A 15,419-nucleotide genomic window follows, 5' to 3' on the forward strand; every position below is an offset into this window, starting at 1 on the left:
GCAGATCAATAGCAGCGTGGCAGATGTGACATCTGGAGTCTCAGATACCCATAAGCATAAGCCACCTGCCTCAAGCAGCAGATAGGCTTCAATGTTTATGGTCAGAACTCTAAAAAGGTTCAGGCTCTGGACAGCAGAGGATGATGCTACAGAAGCAGGTGATCATAGAGATAAAAAACTCGCTTGGGGTGTACAGTAAACTCTTTTAAGTTTCCTGTCCTTTTACTGTCAACAGGTAGACTCCAGCGAGAGCACAGCAGCCACCTTTTTCAGCCCAGGAAAGCAGATGGCATACAGCAAAATTCATTGCTAAGTTGGCCAGATGACAGTGGAGTCAGTATTTTCCCCTCAGACTATTCTTTTGCTGATGGAGGCATGTCTCCAGAAATTCTGGAGATCATGGCAAAAATTAAAGTTAGAATGTAACTGATGGAGTTTATTATAAGACATGACTTTTTTTTTTTTTTAGGAGAAAAGCACCACATTTGCACTGCAGCAGGAAGGCTTCTGTGTTTATGGTCAGAACTCTTAAAAAAGTTTCAGGCTGCAGACAGCAAAGTGAAGTTGATGCTACAGAAGCAGGTAATCATAGAGGTACAGAAGAACTTGCTTGGGTCTACAGTAAGCTCTTTCTGGCCAGAAGATGACAGAATGATGGCTACCAGTCATTAATCTCAGCCCTTGGAATGAGTTTGTTCAGCAAACCCATTTCAGGATGGAAACCGTGACTTTGGGGTGTCATTCCATTAGGAAAAGAAACTCCTTGATATCCCTGGACTTTTATGTTCTATATCCTGGCTTTGAAAAATTATCTTTGGTTCTTTGATAGTCAAATTGAGGAGGATCTTATATGGAAGAAGTTGCTTCATCAACTGCACTTTTATAGGGTCCACAATAAACTAGAGATGTTGCTGCTCTATGCTTTCAAACTATCCAGCAGCCTCAGAGGTAAAGGATTTTCTAGGTGAAGCAGGAGGTTTTTAGGGGTCATGTAAACTATATTAAGCCTCGTTATAAACCTTTACAAGTCTCCACTGCTTGGTCTAAGACTGAAGACAGTTTTTCTCTTGCATTTGGATCTTTGAGGCAGGTCAGTAGACTTTGTAATGAAGAACCAAACTCCAGGCAGTCAGTGCCATTCCACAGCACCTTTTTTCCATCCTTTCTCTAGCTTCTGTTGCTGCATGAAGAAAGCTCTCTACTATATTTGGTGAGAGCAATATGTTATTATCTTAGTCAGCAGAAGACTCTAGGGGAAGCACTCTCAGATTGTTTCTCTTTTGACAGGTTGGTTAAAAAAAAAATTTCCTGCTGGCTCAGGCAGGTCATCCTCAGAACTTACAATGTGCCAGATGGTCATGTAAACTATATTAAACCTCGTTATAAGCCTTTACAAGTCTCCAATGGTTGGTCCAAGACTGAAGACAGTTTCTGTCTTGGCATTTGCATATTTGAGGTAGTTCAGTAGACTTTGTAATAAAGAACCAAACTCCAGGCAGCCAATGCCATTCCACAGCACCATTTTTTTCCATCCTTTCTCTAGCTTCTGTTGCTGCATGAAGAAAGCTCTACTATAGTTGGTGAGAGCAATCTGTCATTATCTTAGTCAACAGAAGATTCTAGGGGAAGCACCCTCAGATTGTTTCTTTTGACAGGTTGGTTAAAAAAAAGTTTCTTGCTGGCTCAGGCAGGTCATCCTCAGAGCTTACAATGTGCCAAATGGTGAAGTAGATCATGTACCAATCAGTCTACCTTTGCAAAGTTATAAGAATTTAACACCTAAGGAATGGATACATATTTTTGGGATGACTAGTAGTAGTGGTGGGCAAAGTTGTATCTTTTGGGGAAGGACATGGGAATCATCATCTTATTAAATCTCCCACAGGGAAATAGTCATTCATCTTGCTAATTCTCCAACATCTCACCCATTCATGCATGGAAACTTAGAGACTTAGATCTCTAGGGTTATTAGCTTCGCGGTCTTATACAAATGCAAGTGCGTATTGTACTCTAAATGGAATTGTTTTTTCTTATAATGACCCTCTTGAGCTCCCAGAGCCTTGGCTCCTGAGCCTTCATAGTTTCCAAGAGCTTATATGAATGCTTCAGATCTCAGTCACTGTTCTGGGGTATTCAGCTGCTCAGAACTTTCACATAAGTGATGTGGTTGTAATGAAATAAACTTAATTTTTTATTATATGGAATTTTTTTTCTTTTGGAATTTTTCTTTTTTTCAGAAAAACCAATAATTCATATAATACATTTTCTTCTCTCAGCCTTGCTGATCTTTTAGCTCCATATCCCTACTCCACAGGTGATTGATGGGTACCAGAGACTCCAGGTGGTACATGTGCCATGTTACTATTGATCTTAGTCTGTTGGGAAGAATGCGTGTCCTGTTTTTGGATGTTTGAGGTCCTCAATTTGGGCATATATGTGTGTGTGAAGGATATGTATGAAAAAATTAACACTATTTTAGAAAAATTTAATTTTTTACATATTGAATTGATTTTATATTTCCATTTAATTTAGTGGCAAGTGTATTTCTATATACTCTTGTATGTACATGTGTGGTAATTTTTGACATAAGATAGTCAACCTCTAAGGGAAAGCATTTAAATGCGGTTGTAATTAATTTGGCATCTCAGCTTTCATGTTTTCTATGTAGAGGAGGTAATCTGGTGTTTAGAACCTTGCCATATGTAAAATGTACACCATTTTGATAGTTATAATTGAAAAGTAATCTTATATATAGAGGAATGATAAAACGGTTACTAAGTATACCCCCCAAAAAATGAAATTGATTTAATATATAAAAAAAGGAAACATTGTACAAAAAGACCAACTAGTGGTTACGAAACTCACATGTTAAACCTAATATCAACTAATTCATACTAACAATGATTGGCAAGAGCTACTCTTGAGGTATATAAATCAAATGAAAATTACACAATACTATAAGCAATGCAACAGTGGAAATGATGATTAAATTCTTGCCGTCTTGATGGCTTCTGAGTGATTCCCAGCATTCTGTTGTCTCGTCCCTCAGTTAATTAGCGAAGGCTGGGTACCCAAGGAGTGTTTTTCAGGCAGACACACTTCTCTCCCAACAACTCCTTAGCACTTAACAAATATCCCCAGAATATAATTGGCAAAATCTGTGTTGCAGTGTAGGTGCAAACTGTAGAACCTCTAATACTCTACAGCAGAATTTAAAAGGGTTTGGAAAAATATGACCTACAAAATACAACAAAACAACAAGATAAAGGAATAGGTGGTTTTGATTTATATAGTGAGATGAGGTGAGGGCAGTTGAGGTGGGGTGGCAGATATAGAGAAGCACAAAAATGATACACCAGTAAGAAACCCAGAAAATTGCAGAGGGAGGAGGAGGGACAAGCTGGCTTCAGATCAGGGAATTCAGGTAGAGTTGCACAAGATGAATACCGATAGCAGAGGACTCACTTCCTCTGGCCAAATCTGAGAGAAAATCTGAGTACAAATGTTAATAATAACACCACTACAGTTACAGGCCAGACTCGGTCAAAGCTACCTGAGTTATCTATTTATTAATTGCTTTATGCTTCTATTTAATAAGTGAGATCTCTTCTTCTTTCTGCATTTCCTTTTGCCTTCTCTTGCTTTCTAATGAACACCTGAACATTCTTTGGAAAGCTTGAATTTAAGTCAATAGCACTTTGGTGAAACATTTCCATATGAATAAACTGCATCTTCTGAATAATAATAATAATAATAATAATAATAATATGTAATAATAATAATAATAATAATAATAATAACATTTATTATACTACAGAATAGCCTTTTTGTGCTAAAGACTTCCCTTTTGGCCCTTCAGTGTATACATGGCATAAAAACCACAAATCATTTTGAATCTCAGTCACTTGAAACACCATTTAAACTGATTTCATTATTGCCAATGAACTCAGAAATTCAAACACTGTAATTCAGCAAAGTCTCTTGTGATTTATTTCCAAAAACATGTCATTCAGTACATCTTGGCTCAAATTAAGACCAAGCATTAAGGACATCAATGCTGTTACTAGTTTAACCAGACTAGTCACAGTCAACAGAATAACTATAGAATGGAATGAAATATAAGAGCTAGACCACAGGCCATGTGCTGGGACCTACAGGAGCATTCAGTGCTGAGGGAAATTGAGTGAGAGGTTTGAAAGGTGTAACAGGAAGAAAAACCTTGCAATTGCGCTATGAAACAATACTGTTAGAGAAGGGTGAAATGAGTCAGAGAAGAATGTACTGTAAACGGAAGTACTGAACGGAGAGTACAGTAAAAAGAAAAGAGGTAGAAAGAAGTTGCTGCAGCAGCTAGAGGGCCGAAGGGACACTACAAAGAACCTGAAGTAATGCCTACAGTCCACCACATGATAATTTCTGGACTTACAAGCTGGCCTGAAGATCAGCCACTCAGAAATCCCAAGGCTCAGAAGCAGTCCAGGACTGGTGGCCCAAAATAACACATTAATCAAATGTGTAGCTTTTAAGTGCTATATGCTAGGAGTCAGTGCAGGTATCAAGTGACTGCTGCCAATGTTAGAATCCTTCTTTACATCACCTCAGTTAGGTTAGCCTAGGGTTGGCTGTAACACTTTTTCCTTCGGGAAAAATTCGTTAGAGGGCCCGATCTCGATCTGTGCGTATGAGTTTCATGTGCGGTGATCTCGTTCTGTACATGTGTGTTTTATGTCTGGTGCTTCACTTTGTTTGGTTTTGACTTGGATATATTGCCCCTACGTCCACCTCTCCTGTTTCAGCTTTTCACTTAGGCTAATGTTCCTAATAAGTTAAGCTGGAATAGCGAGGGTTTACCTGCGTAGCCTATCTTAGTTCAATCCTTCTTTGGGTTGCTTGCCAATGGTGACCGAGAATTGCTCCCACTCCTGTTCACATTTCTTTTACCGACTATATATATGTTATTTTGTGGTTTCAGAGTCCCCTTCTCTCCCTTTTGCTCCTTGCTCTCTCTCTCCCCTTGGTTTTGTTTTCAAAGTTTGTATTTAACTTTCCAAGGCTTGAGAGCAGTATCATATTTTATGTCGTAGCCTAAATCCTCCCTCTGCATTGATTGATTGTCAGCCGGTGTGTCTGAGTTGGCACTCCACCTGGACCTGGAGGTGACAGGGTGCTCTCCCCACCCCTGTTCACCTCCTTTTATCTTTCTTTGCTCCTGGCCGTAGAGGTTTTTGCCCTTCCTCTCTTTTTCTCTCGCTCTTGTCGGTACAACACAGCTTACATAGCGAGGATCTATGAGAATCTCTGGGCGCCGAGAGTGCTGTCCCACCCCTGAGTCGCTGCTTTGGGTTATCAACCTCTGGCCTATCCTTCCCCCTTCCTTTTCTGTCCGACTATTTCCATGGTGCTTCCTACATGTTCGCACCTCACTGTTGGGATCTCATACGAGGCCAGTTAGCGTTCTCCACCTAACTGTCTTCTGCTTTATTTACTTTCGGCGTTCCCCCTCCTTTTTGCTACTACCTGTTCGGTGTTTCGTTATCTTGTTGGGCGCTCTCCTTGCTTACTGCTCCGGCGGTTTTAGTGTTTAGCGGTCGGCGTTTATTCCCCCCCCACCGCTATCACTTAGTTCAGGATATCCTCCTCCGGGGTTTTCCTCTCCTGGCTTTCGGAGTCGCGCCCACTTCCGAACAGTTCACTTCACATTTTGTTCGAACATAATCGGCGAATGTTCCGTTGACTCTGTTTTATGTCTATGAGTTTTGTCCCCTGTTAGCCGGTTTTCTCTCCGGTTTTCTCCGGGTTTCCTGGTCTGACTAGGCTATAAGCTGCTTTCGGTACTCTGCTCGGCATCCGTTCCAACGCCTCTCCTGCGTTTTCGGCTGGTTTTTGTCAAGTGCAGGAATGCTCCGGCTATCCTACAACAAACCAGCGGTCCGCGGAATCTGGCTCCCATTCCGGTCTTGGTCTGTTTTTGGATTTATAGTTTTGTACGGAAGGTTGAAGTGCAGCTATGCTCTCCTCGAGCAGGCTGTGATGAACCGTGGGTTTTATATACCTGTCGGTTTCGTCTCCATGAAACTCCGCCTCATGTGACTTGTCTTGACTCGGAAGGTTGTTAAATACGCTATATACTCTCCGAGCAGGCTACTTGATGAATCCGTAGGTTTTATCGCCGCCAGCGCGCCTCCTTTGGCTTATTATTGATGCGTTTGGCACCCGACGCGGGTAGCGTTGTGCGCTATGCTCTCCGAGAGCAGGCTACCTGATGAATCCGTAGGTTTCATATACACCTGTTAGTTTTACCTCCGTCCAAAGCTCCACCTTATGTGGCTTATTAATAGTCGCTCTTTGAACTCCGTCTCGGTGAGTTCTTGTTAATCCGGTAGGTTTTCATATAAACCTATCGGTTCTCCGCCTCTTGTGGCTTATTAATAGTTAATCTTTAGGTGTTTGGGCTCTCTCAGGCGAGATTCACCGATGGTTCGGTGGGTTTTCATATCGCCTATCGATTTCCTCCGCCAAACTCCGTTTCGGGCGAATTCTCGGTAAATTGGTAGGTTTTCATATACACCTGTCGGTTTTCGCCGTAAACTCGTCTTATATAACTTATTGATAGTTGTTCCTCCGGTGTCTGGGGTCCTAATTTTCCCCCCTCCTGGAGCGGCCGCGAAGTCTCGTAACTCTTCGCTTCAAGTTAATTGTTTCTGAGGAGAGTTTTTCTGAAGAGCGCGTTGCGGCCTTCTGTCTGGGTCCGGACCTGTGAACATCGTCCCGGGGCGATAAGTAGGTGCGGAATAGTGGAGACAAACCTTTTCGCTGCTTCGAATTAGGTGAGGCAAACTTTTCCCTTTAAGAGTTCGTTACCTTCTCATCCACTTTTCGACGGTTCCTGGTCTACCGTCCCTAAGGTGAAGTAAGTAAAATAAAAAAGACCACCCTTTTTAAACCAAAGACCCGCTCCGGGGGCCCCCTCAGGGCGTCGGATCTCCCTGTCGATTGCCATCTCACGAGAGTTTAGCCTGCGTCTTCTGGAAAGGGACACGGCCCAAGCAAAGCAAAGGCGGTTACCCCTCCTTCCTTTGTTGGATAATTCTTTTTCTGGTCTCCTTATAAGGAGCTGCGTTATGAGAGTCATTGTCCAACCTATTAAACTAACTATCTACGTCATGGTCCATGCCTTCCCTTTCCCAGGAGCTTAAATCCCAAGAGATCAATCTCAAGACTCATTGTCAATGGATCTGCCTGTTAAGTCCTGCTCCGTTCGAATTCCTCGTTCGGACATCTCCACCTCTTTTCCCCTCAGTCTGGGGAATCTTGGTGCCTTCCCTTTATGCTTCCCAGCATGAAGGCACCCTCCCTGTCGGGAATTGTGGGCACACGGAGGTTGGTGGAAGGAGCATTTTCTTCCCTTCGGTCTGGTATCCTCTTATCCGGGTTTACCAGACTGTCAGAGCGAGCATGGCATCTGTCTGGCAGGATCCATAAGTGAGCCCTCAGCTAGGGCCTGGACATCGTCTCCCTATGAGGACTCTAATGGAGTGGCAGGCGGAAAATTCCAAGTTCACGCCAGCTGTGAGGTCTTCACCGTGCTCTCTTTGGGAGCCCTGTTTCTTACCTTGTGCTCGAATGTAGCCCTCTTATCAAACAGGCTTGTTTTGAAAATGTGTCGCTGAGGCATTTCCGAGAGACAGATATCACAGATACATTCACAGTGAATCTTCAACCCGGACCTAAACTTCCTAATTTCTTCAGCGTACAGCTCCTAAGCTTCAGTCAATTTTCGGAAGCTGAAACAGGAGTGTAAGTCAGGCTTGCCCGTTCATGTGAGCTGAATCTTATGAATAGTTTCACCTGGAGAATTAATCTTTTCCCCAGGTGGGCGTTATTATGGCCGTCTTGGGCTACTATTGTTACCAGAGCCTCCCGTTCTCATGGTGTCTACCTACGAGCAGAAAGCAGTCTGATCTTGCGGGACCTGTCCCCAGAGTCCCGACAGAAGTTCATGTAGTTCAAGAGCCCCCTGCTCAGGCGGTGTGCGGCGCTTCAGGTCTCTGCCCTAGACAGCCGTCAGCTCTCCTCCCAGCCTCCACCTCGATATTGTGCGAGGTTCAGCAACACATCGCCCCTTGTAACGCCCCCGTGTGTCTCTGCCTCCCCCACGTGCCCGCCGGAGTTTTCTTTGCTTCATACCAAAACCTAAGGAAAGAATTTTCACTAGACATTTGGCCAGAGGCTCTGACCCTCAGGGTTATCATAGGAGCAAAGTGCTGCATCCTACTCCTCTCCGGAAATTTGGGAAGGCATTACGCTTCACGGAGGCAATCAAGCCTCCTCCCTGTGAAATATTTCTCATATGGGTGGAGGCTGTACCATTTCGGGGGCCACTGGAACTGAGTTCCTGGGCCCAGAAGCTATAATTATCAGGGCCCGAGGGGGGGAGCTGGACTGTTGTTCCCCAATCAGGTTCAGTCAACCTCGGCCAGAGTTCTGGGGTCTTTGCGAATGGCCCTGTCAGACTTTTTCAGTCTGCCAAGGGATTCCCTTCACTGGAAAATTTTTCGAGGCGTGTCCGTTTGTTTTTCCTTATTCTTGCGGCAAGTCTCGGTTGCTTACAGTCTTGTGGGTTCGGATCCTGCCTGCGCCGTGGGCATGGCCACCTCTATGAACCTTTCGATGCTTCCTTTCATCTTGGTTTGAAAGGTCCTATCCCTTCTGGGATTCAGACTCGAGAGCAGGCGTACCCCTTCAGGATGTGCTGCCACTCCTCAATACGGCTCCAGAGTCTTTGCCAGTTTGAACAATACCGTAGTTCAACAGCTCCGGTATTAGGAGGCTATGCTAGCACCATATCTAGTTGCCACCAGCTCATTTGGGCACCCAGCGTCGGGAATTGCCTGAGGCGCGGTCATTATAATGGGTTTCTAGAGTCTTTGGGCTTCTAAGTAACCAGGAAAGGAATCCCACCTGATTCAGGAGGGTAACCTTCGTAGTTATGAATCAGTGAAGTGGAAAGAGATAACAAGGGCATCTTATCATTTCATCATCTCAAGCATACCTCTCCCGTGCCCAAGAAAAGGTCTGGGTTTTCTCCAGTTTGCTTGGTAATGGTTTCTCCTTCTGAAGTCAAAGCTGGAGTTTATGACCCGAGGGTATGGTGGAGTCAGGGGCGTGTCTCCGCCAGTTCCTCTGCTTGAATAGTGGCCTCCGGCCTCGCACAACTGTCAAATTAACACGAAGTCAGTTCTCTCCAGCTTTCCCCCTCGACCTCAGTATTCCACACCGTCACCTCTCTGGGCGGGTGAGAATTGGATATTTTTGGCCAATGAAGTACATAGTACTTAATTAGGTCCGCGTTCGGCAGTTCCCATATCAGCGCTTTGGAGCGGTGACAGTCTTCCTGTTCTTGGAAACTTCTTCCCCCAAGGAGTTTCCTTTTAGGCTCAGTTCTGAACAAAACAGCAATAGTGCGCTCACGTAAACAAGTGGTTTTGGACTCAAAATTTCTTCCATTGGTTATGATTCATTCTTCTCCATACCAACTTCAGCAACGCAGGTACTTCTGTCTACCACCCCCTTCGTACTTAGGGTCCAAAGGTCACTGCTTTTTCCCTATCGGGCCTCCTTGCCCTGGTGTCCGGAATAGTCCTTTAGGCGGAGGCGTCATTCAGGTAGTCTTGTGACCTTTCCTGGGCCTGGAAGTAGGTCGGTTGCAACCAATTCAGCCACAAGCTATCAAGCTGTCCCGTCTGGTATAAACTCAGCCTGCGTCAGCCCTCAAACTCTGATGTCCTGGCTTTGTGGTCTTTGTGAATCTTACAGTTTAGGAGAAACTGATATTGAATTCCTGTTATTTCTGTTTTCCTGAAATCAGTTAAGAGGATCCTACTCTACTGCAGTATGGTTTCTGCAGTTAAATAACTAGCACTCTTCACACTGGATTTTCGAAGCTACAGTACTGATGTGGCCGCATTGGCCTCGAGCAAAGTGTTTTGTTGGAACCAGACTCACAGGCCCTTAACTTTCATCCCTAAGGTCTGTGTTCGTCTAAGAGCAGTACTCGTCCACATTCGGTTTCCTGGTCTTTTGGTAATGTATCGAGTTAGCTTGGTAACCAACAATCATCTCGTTCTTATCTTTCCTTGTTGAGAAGTCCCAAAAATTTTTAATCAGCTTAGCTTCTGGTATTTAGTTTTCCTGTACTGTCTGCCTGTCACAAGCGGAACCAATCAGTTTAGTTTGTCTGGTGGAACCAATCAGTTTTGATTTCCCCTCCATCAAAGGGGGTAGTGTTGTCTGAATTCACTCCACCTAAGCTTTCTCTCTACAAATTGAAGGGTTCTCATTTTTAGGTGGTCACCTTGGGAAGTACTCCTTTTACAAAAGGTCTGTTTCTGTGTCAGTTTTCTTCTTGCAGGCTTTTTAGACAGGACCTCGCCAATTTTGTCAGGTCCTCTCCTTTAAAAAAGGGAGACACTGTCATTGGGTCGTATTAGGCAGAGAGTATTTTCTTAATACAAGCCTATTCAGGTGCTGTTCTAAGCTCATGATCTTAGGCGGTGACCACTTACATTATTTTCATTACATAGACTTAGAGGACCTTACTTATGTTCCAGGAGTAGAATTCTCCTAGTTTCAACGTTTCTATTGAAGTCTTTAATAGCATAAGGATGATGTTTGTTTCTCTGTTACTATTTCACCGGGTGACCACGGGACCCCGATCCAGAAAAAGGATTTTTGACAAAGGAAAAATCTATTTCTGGAGAGAGGCCCGATGTCCTGACTGTTCTGTTTTTTCATTCTCCCTCCCCCTTGTTAAACTTCATTCTAGTAGAGTGGGTGCTAACATGGAATCACGGCTAGTGTTGCCTTGTATACAGTCCTTGGCGAGTAGTGCATGGGCTTGTATACGGCACCTCTCGTTGGGACTTTTGACATTGGGAATCTCTATAGGATAAGGTTCATGTTTTGTAGTTCACCCTTTTCCATACACTGACTCCATCTAGTGGGCTTCGCTCTGGGAATGTAACTCCAGCATTTCATTTAGCTTTCTCTGGTATCTAACCTTGGAATTACCTAGAAATAAGTGCTGAATGGACTATTTCACCGATGACACAGGCCCTCTCCAGAAATAGATTTTTCCTTTGTCAAAATCCTTTTTTTATATATAAGACAAGAGTAATGCAAAATATTTTTTCATAGGTAGCTCAAAAGCAGTCCACTATTTAATGTGTTAACATAGTTTGGTATGCAGTGCATATGATGTCAGTGGGAAAACCTCTCTGTGATTGGCTGTCACCATCTGGGTGGTAGATGACAAAACAGTGGAGTGGGCATATCCTGAAGCAGCAGGGGGGATTGGAGTGTTAGTACCTGGACTTTGGTATTGGACAGATTTACAAAGAGTATTAACAGTGGTAGCAAAGTTTTATTACATTGAGTAGGTAATACTGTATTAAGTTTTTTTTTATTTGGTTTACGTACTACACAGAGTACCAGTTTTTAATAAAGCATCTATGGCCTGTTAAGCATGGAAAATGAATATTAACTGGTATACAATACTGTGGTTCGTAAGTTGTCTACTGTAAAACAGTCATTAATTATACTGCATACTGTACCTCATTTGGATATTCAGAATGAGGCAAGTAGTATCACAATTAACCCTTTCACATTTGAGCTCCTGTCAAATTTTGCTGGTACCAGAGCTCTCTCTTCTCTTGTTGACCATGTATGCATTCAGTTTTATTTTATTTTATTGCTAGAATACTGTTTTTGGTGCCATTTTGAAGGTGAATAGTTATGATTTATTGTTTTATACTTATAAAAGCAAAACAAAAGTTGAAATGAGTTAGAGTAAGGGAAAAACTAAACTAAATTTCTGTACTTTTCTGTAAAAACTGTATTTGTGTAAATAAAGTATTGTTTTAATTTTTGAATTGTGCAAAACTGCAATAAACTTCATAATACTGAATAAAGCATAAGGAGAAAGATGAAAAAATATGTTTCTCAACAATCATGATATTTGACTCTGGGCCAGTAAAGCACAAGGTGTTATTTTCCTATGATCACTCCTTGAGGTTACTTTCCATGCAGAGATATGGAGTAATAAGTCATTTTAAAGATGAAATAGTTTTACTTTATGGCAGTATGTTCTAAAAAGTAAAGCAACAAACATAAAAGTTAAAATGATGAGTTCTGGTTATCCAAAAGTGAAAATTTTAATTACAGAAACAGTTACAAGATATACAGGAAGAGAACTAAAAAAACTCAGTATAAGAATCCAGTCTTGAAAGATGTCAATAATTTGAATCACAAAAGAAATAAACAGCATAACAAACTTTCAGCCTCAGCCACATTAGATATAGGAAGATTAATAGGTACTGTTCAATATCTGGAAACCAAGATACAGGTATTTCCATCTTAAATCTCATCATGAGAAGGTTTGACAAAGTTTCTGATGTAGATAGATATAATGTAAACAATCACATAGTAGATTTTACTCTCAGTTGTTGTATGGATGAAAGTCAGGTCTTTTGAACTCTGTGCAATACTGTATACAGTATATGCAATTCACATCAAGAATTTAAAAGCTGAGATTTAATTTTTACAATCAGCTAAATAAATAAAAAATAAATTATCAGACTCAAAACTAATGAATCATCACATTCAGTTAACCCAATTACTGTATATAATGTTTAAAAAGTTATAATTACTGTATATAATGTTTAAAAAGTTATACTTTAATAAATAAGGTCTGAACATTATCATTCATAAAGAAAATCCTATGGACCAGTCCTGTGAGGGCTGAACAACTTACCTCAGTGATCTGGTTAAGCTAATTAATGATGATAACTATAAATGATTGTTGTATAAAACGTACCAGAATTGGTAACTTCTCAGTAAATTTACAAAATCTGACCATTGTGATATAAAAGATTCCTGAACTATACAGGGAGTTCCTGGGTTATGGCAGGCGTTACGTTCCAGCGACACGCCGTAAGTTGGAAAACGCTGTAATTTAGAACATCATAATAAAAATTTATAAAAATGAGAGAGAGAGAGTGGGACTTATGCAAACCTGGGGAAAGAAACAGGTTTTTAAGCTTTGCCCTGGTAATAAACTGGTTTTTGCCCCTCCTTATAGTGAACCCTTTTGGTGGCTACAGCTCCCTAAACCAGTTTTCTCACCTTGTTGTAGCACCTAGAGCTACGCCCTCAAATCCTAGTTACGGCGCTTATGGCGCCATAACTTTGGAACATCAGCCACAACTCTGAACTGATTTTTTTATGAATATATTTTAAAAAGTGCCGTAAGACCGGAATGCCATAAGCCAGAGCCACCATAACCTGGGGACTGCTATTAAGTGGAATGTAAACAACTTAGAGGAAATAGTTAGGTGCTTTTATGCCTTCTTAGCTCTAACCAGTTATGTCCAAGACAACCTTGTCATTAGATGCAAGTCTTGACTTGTTTACATTGACTTTCTTGTGCTGGTGACTTGTTTAACCTTGAGTTATTTGTATATCAGCTTTTTGTTGTGATACTCTTCCATGTTTCATTCATATTGTGCTTATGATAAAATTGTAATATATTTCTTGTTTTTTGTGGAAAATTAATTTGTCAATGGATTGCTAATGGTTATAGTGATCAGGTAGATACTAATACATATGTGCAAGATGACACATTTTGTCATTTTACTTCTGTGGACTCATATCCTTACAGGACATAAGAAATCTTTGGAAATGTAAGCAGTGTATTTTTCTTCTAAATATTTTTATTTAGATATTTTTTTTTTAAGTTGCAGTTTACAGGTTTAATATCACATGTTGGAAAGACAAACCTCAAGCTAAGCCTGAAAGACTAAGATAAAGTTCCTTTTGAAAATTTAATTTATTGTGTTGTTTTTTAATAAATGCCATTTTCTATTTCCCAATCCAGTGCACCAAAAGCCCTGCAGATGATGCCATTGAATATATGGATGAATCCAATGTTGATGAAAAAACCTTGGCTCATCTCAACCATGGTGGCTACTAATCTCCAGGACCATCTCTCTGAGGCCTATGTGATATTTGTAGGGAGTGAAAACTCCAACAACAGTGCTTGTTAGTCTTTAAAGATAAGTTTTGATAATTCCTTTTATAAAGTAAAAATCTCAAATTCCAATAATGCTATACAATACTTCATCATGGAAAATATGAAACCGTAGGGGGCCATGATGTTGCACAACTGCTGACTTGCAAGGGAGACCAAATTCAAATCATAAAAGAAAAGAAAATTCAAATTTTCTTTCAGTTACAATGTGCGTACAAGATGGAAGTCCACAAGTTTTGTGGGGATAATGTTCATAATTACTAAATGCAAGAGCTTTTGAAGATATAGAACATTTTGTTTCAGGTTGTTGAACTTACATAAAAAGAGTTACTATTTCACAGTGCTCTTGCTAATTGTTTATCCAACAAAAGTATTAAAAAACTGCTGTTGAAGGCATTTTATGAGTCTGTTTGGTACAAAGATTTCTTCAGGTTAGTATCAACTTCAGATAAAGAGGAGTTTGCAATTTGATATCTTTGTTTGAAAATGATTGAATAGATATACTGCATTCTATTTGATGGTTAACTCCTTGAGGATGCTCAGTATATGTATGATGTGAATAAGAGTTCATCTTTATGCATAATCATTTTCAGAAATTTTTTTTATCTCGCGAGCCATATTTGACATTGCTTTGTGATTATCAGTCATATCCCCAGATCTGCTTAACTGTTATGACAATAATATCATATAGACCAGGGTAAATAATTACTGTACTTTTGTACCATTAAATGAAAAAGCCTCTGTGGGCTCCTAATGCGAGACAGTGGTATATTGAGGATGTTTTGGCTACTATGTGGTGTTGGGAATTGAATTTTCTAATAGAAAATTATTTTGTATAAGAATACATGATTGCCACATATAGCAAGTGATTAGTCATGTGATAGGCACAGCTTATTTAATGATGAAATTTACTTAGTGTGAAACTCCCCAGTTTTCTTGTGCTGGTCAGAAAATTAGGTTCAGTATGTAATGTGATATCAAGCCCATAACTTTGACCCATGTGCACAAAGTGAGTCATATGTCATGTGCATTTTTTATCACTTGACCAGTAGAGAAAAAGCATAGCTACAAAACTTCAAGCAAAGATCAAATTTCCAAGAAAAGGATGTCAAGCTAGGGACAGTATAGGCAAAATAATTTTGTCCCCTACTTTTATCCATGACCCTAGAAGGAAAGAGAGATTTTCTTGAATGTTCACAATGAGTTTGAAGCTTATAGTTTTTTCACAACAAATGTGTAGAAGCTTTCCTTATACTCAAGAGGATTATTAGTGATTAAAGTTTCCTCATAAATTAGAAGAATTTTATAAGGCAAAGGCATGTGTCTTTCATCT

The 15,419-nt window shown here is 40.9% G+C and overlaps 1 protein-coding gene across 2 annotated transcripts in view; it reads left to right on the top strand.

Annotated features, from left to right (window-relative positions):
* The window catches only part of LOC136838592 (START domain-containing protein 10-like), an 80,743-nt gene extending 65,741 nt beyond the window's left edge, over positions 1 to 15,002 (top strand). For both annotated transcript variants that reach the window (XM_067103797.1, XM_067103798.1), the window contains one exon: positions 13,934 to 15,002. In XM_067103797.1, the coding sequence (XP_066959898.1) occupies positions 13,934 to 14,029 (96 nt within the window). In that variant the 3' untranslated portion in view covers positions 14,030 to 15,002. The remainder of the gene's footprint in view (positions 1 to 13,933) is intronic.
* Positions 15,003 to 15,419: the final 417 nt, after the last annotated feature.

Source organism: Macrobrachium rosenbergii, chromosome 5, assembly GCF_040412425.1.
Source record: "Macrobrachium rosenbergii isolate ZJJX-2024 chromosome 5, ASM4041242v1, whole genome shotgun sequence".
Lineage (NCBI taxonomy): Eukaryota > Metazoa > Arthropoda > Malacostraca > Decapoda > Palaemonidae > Macrobrachium > Macrobrachium rosenbergii.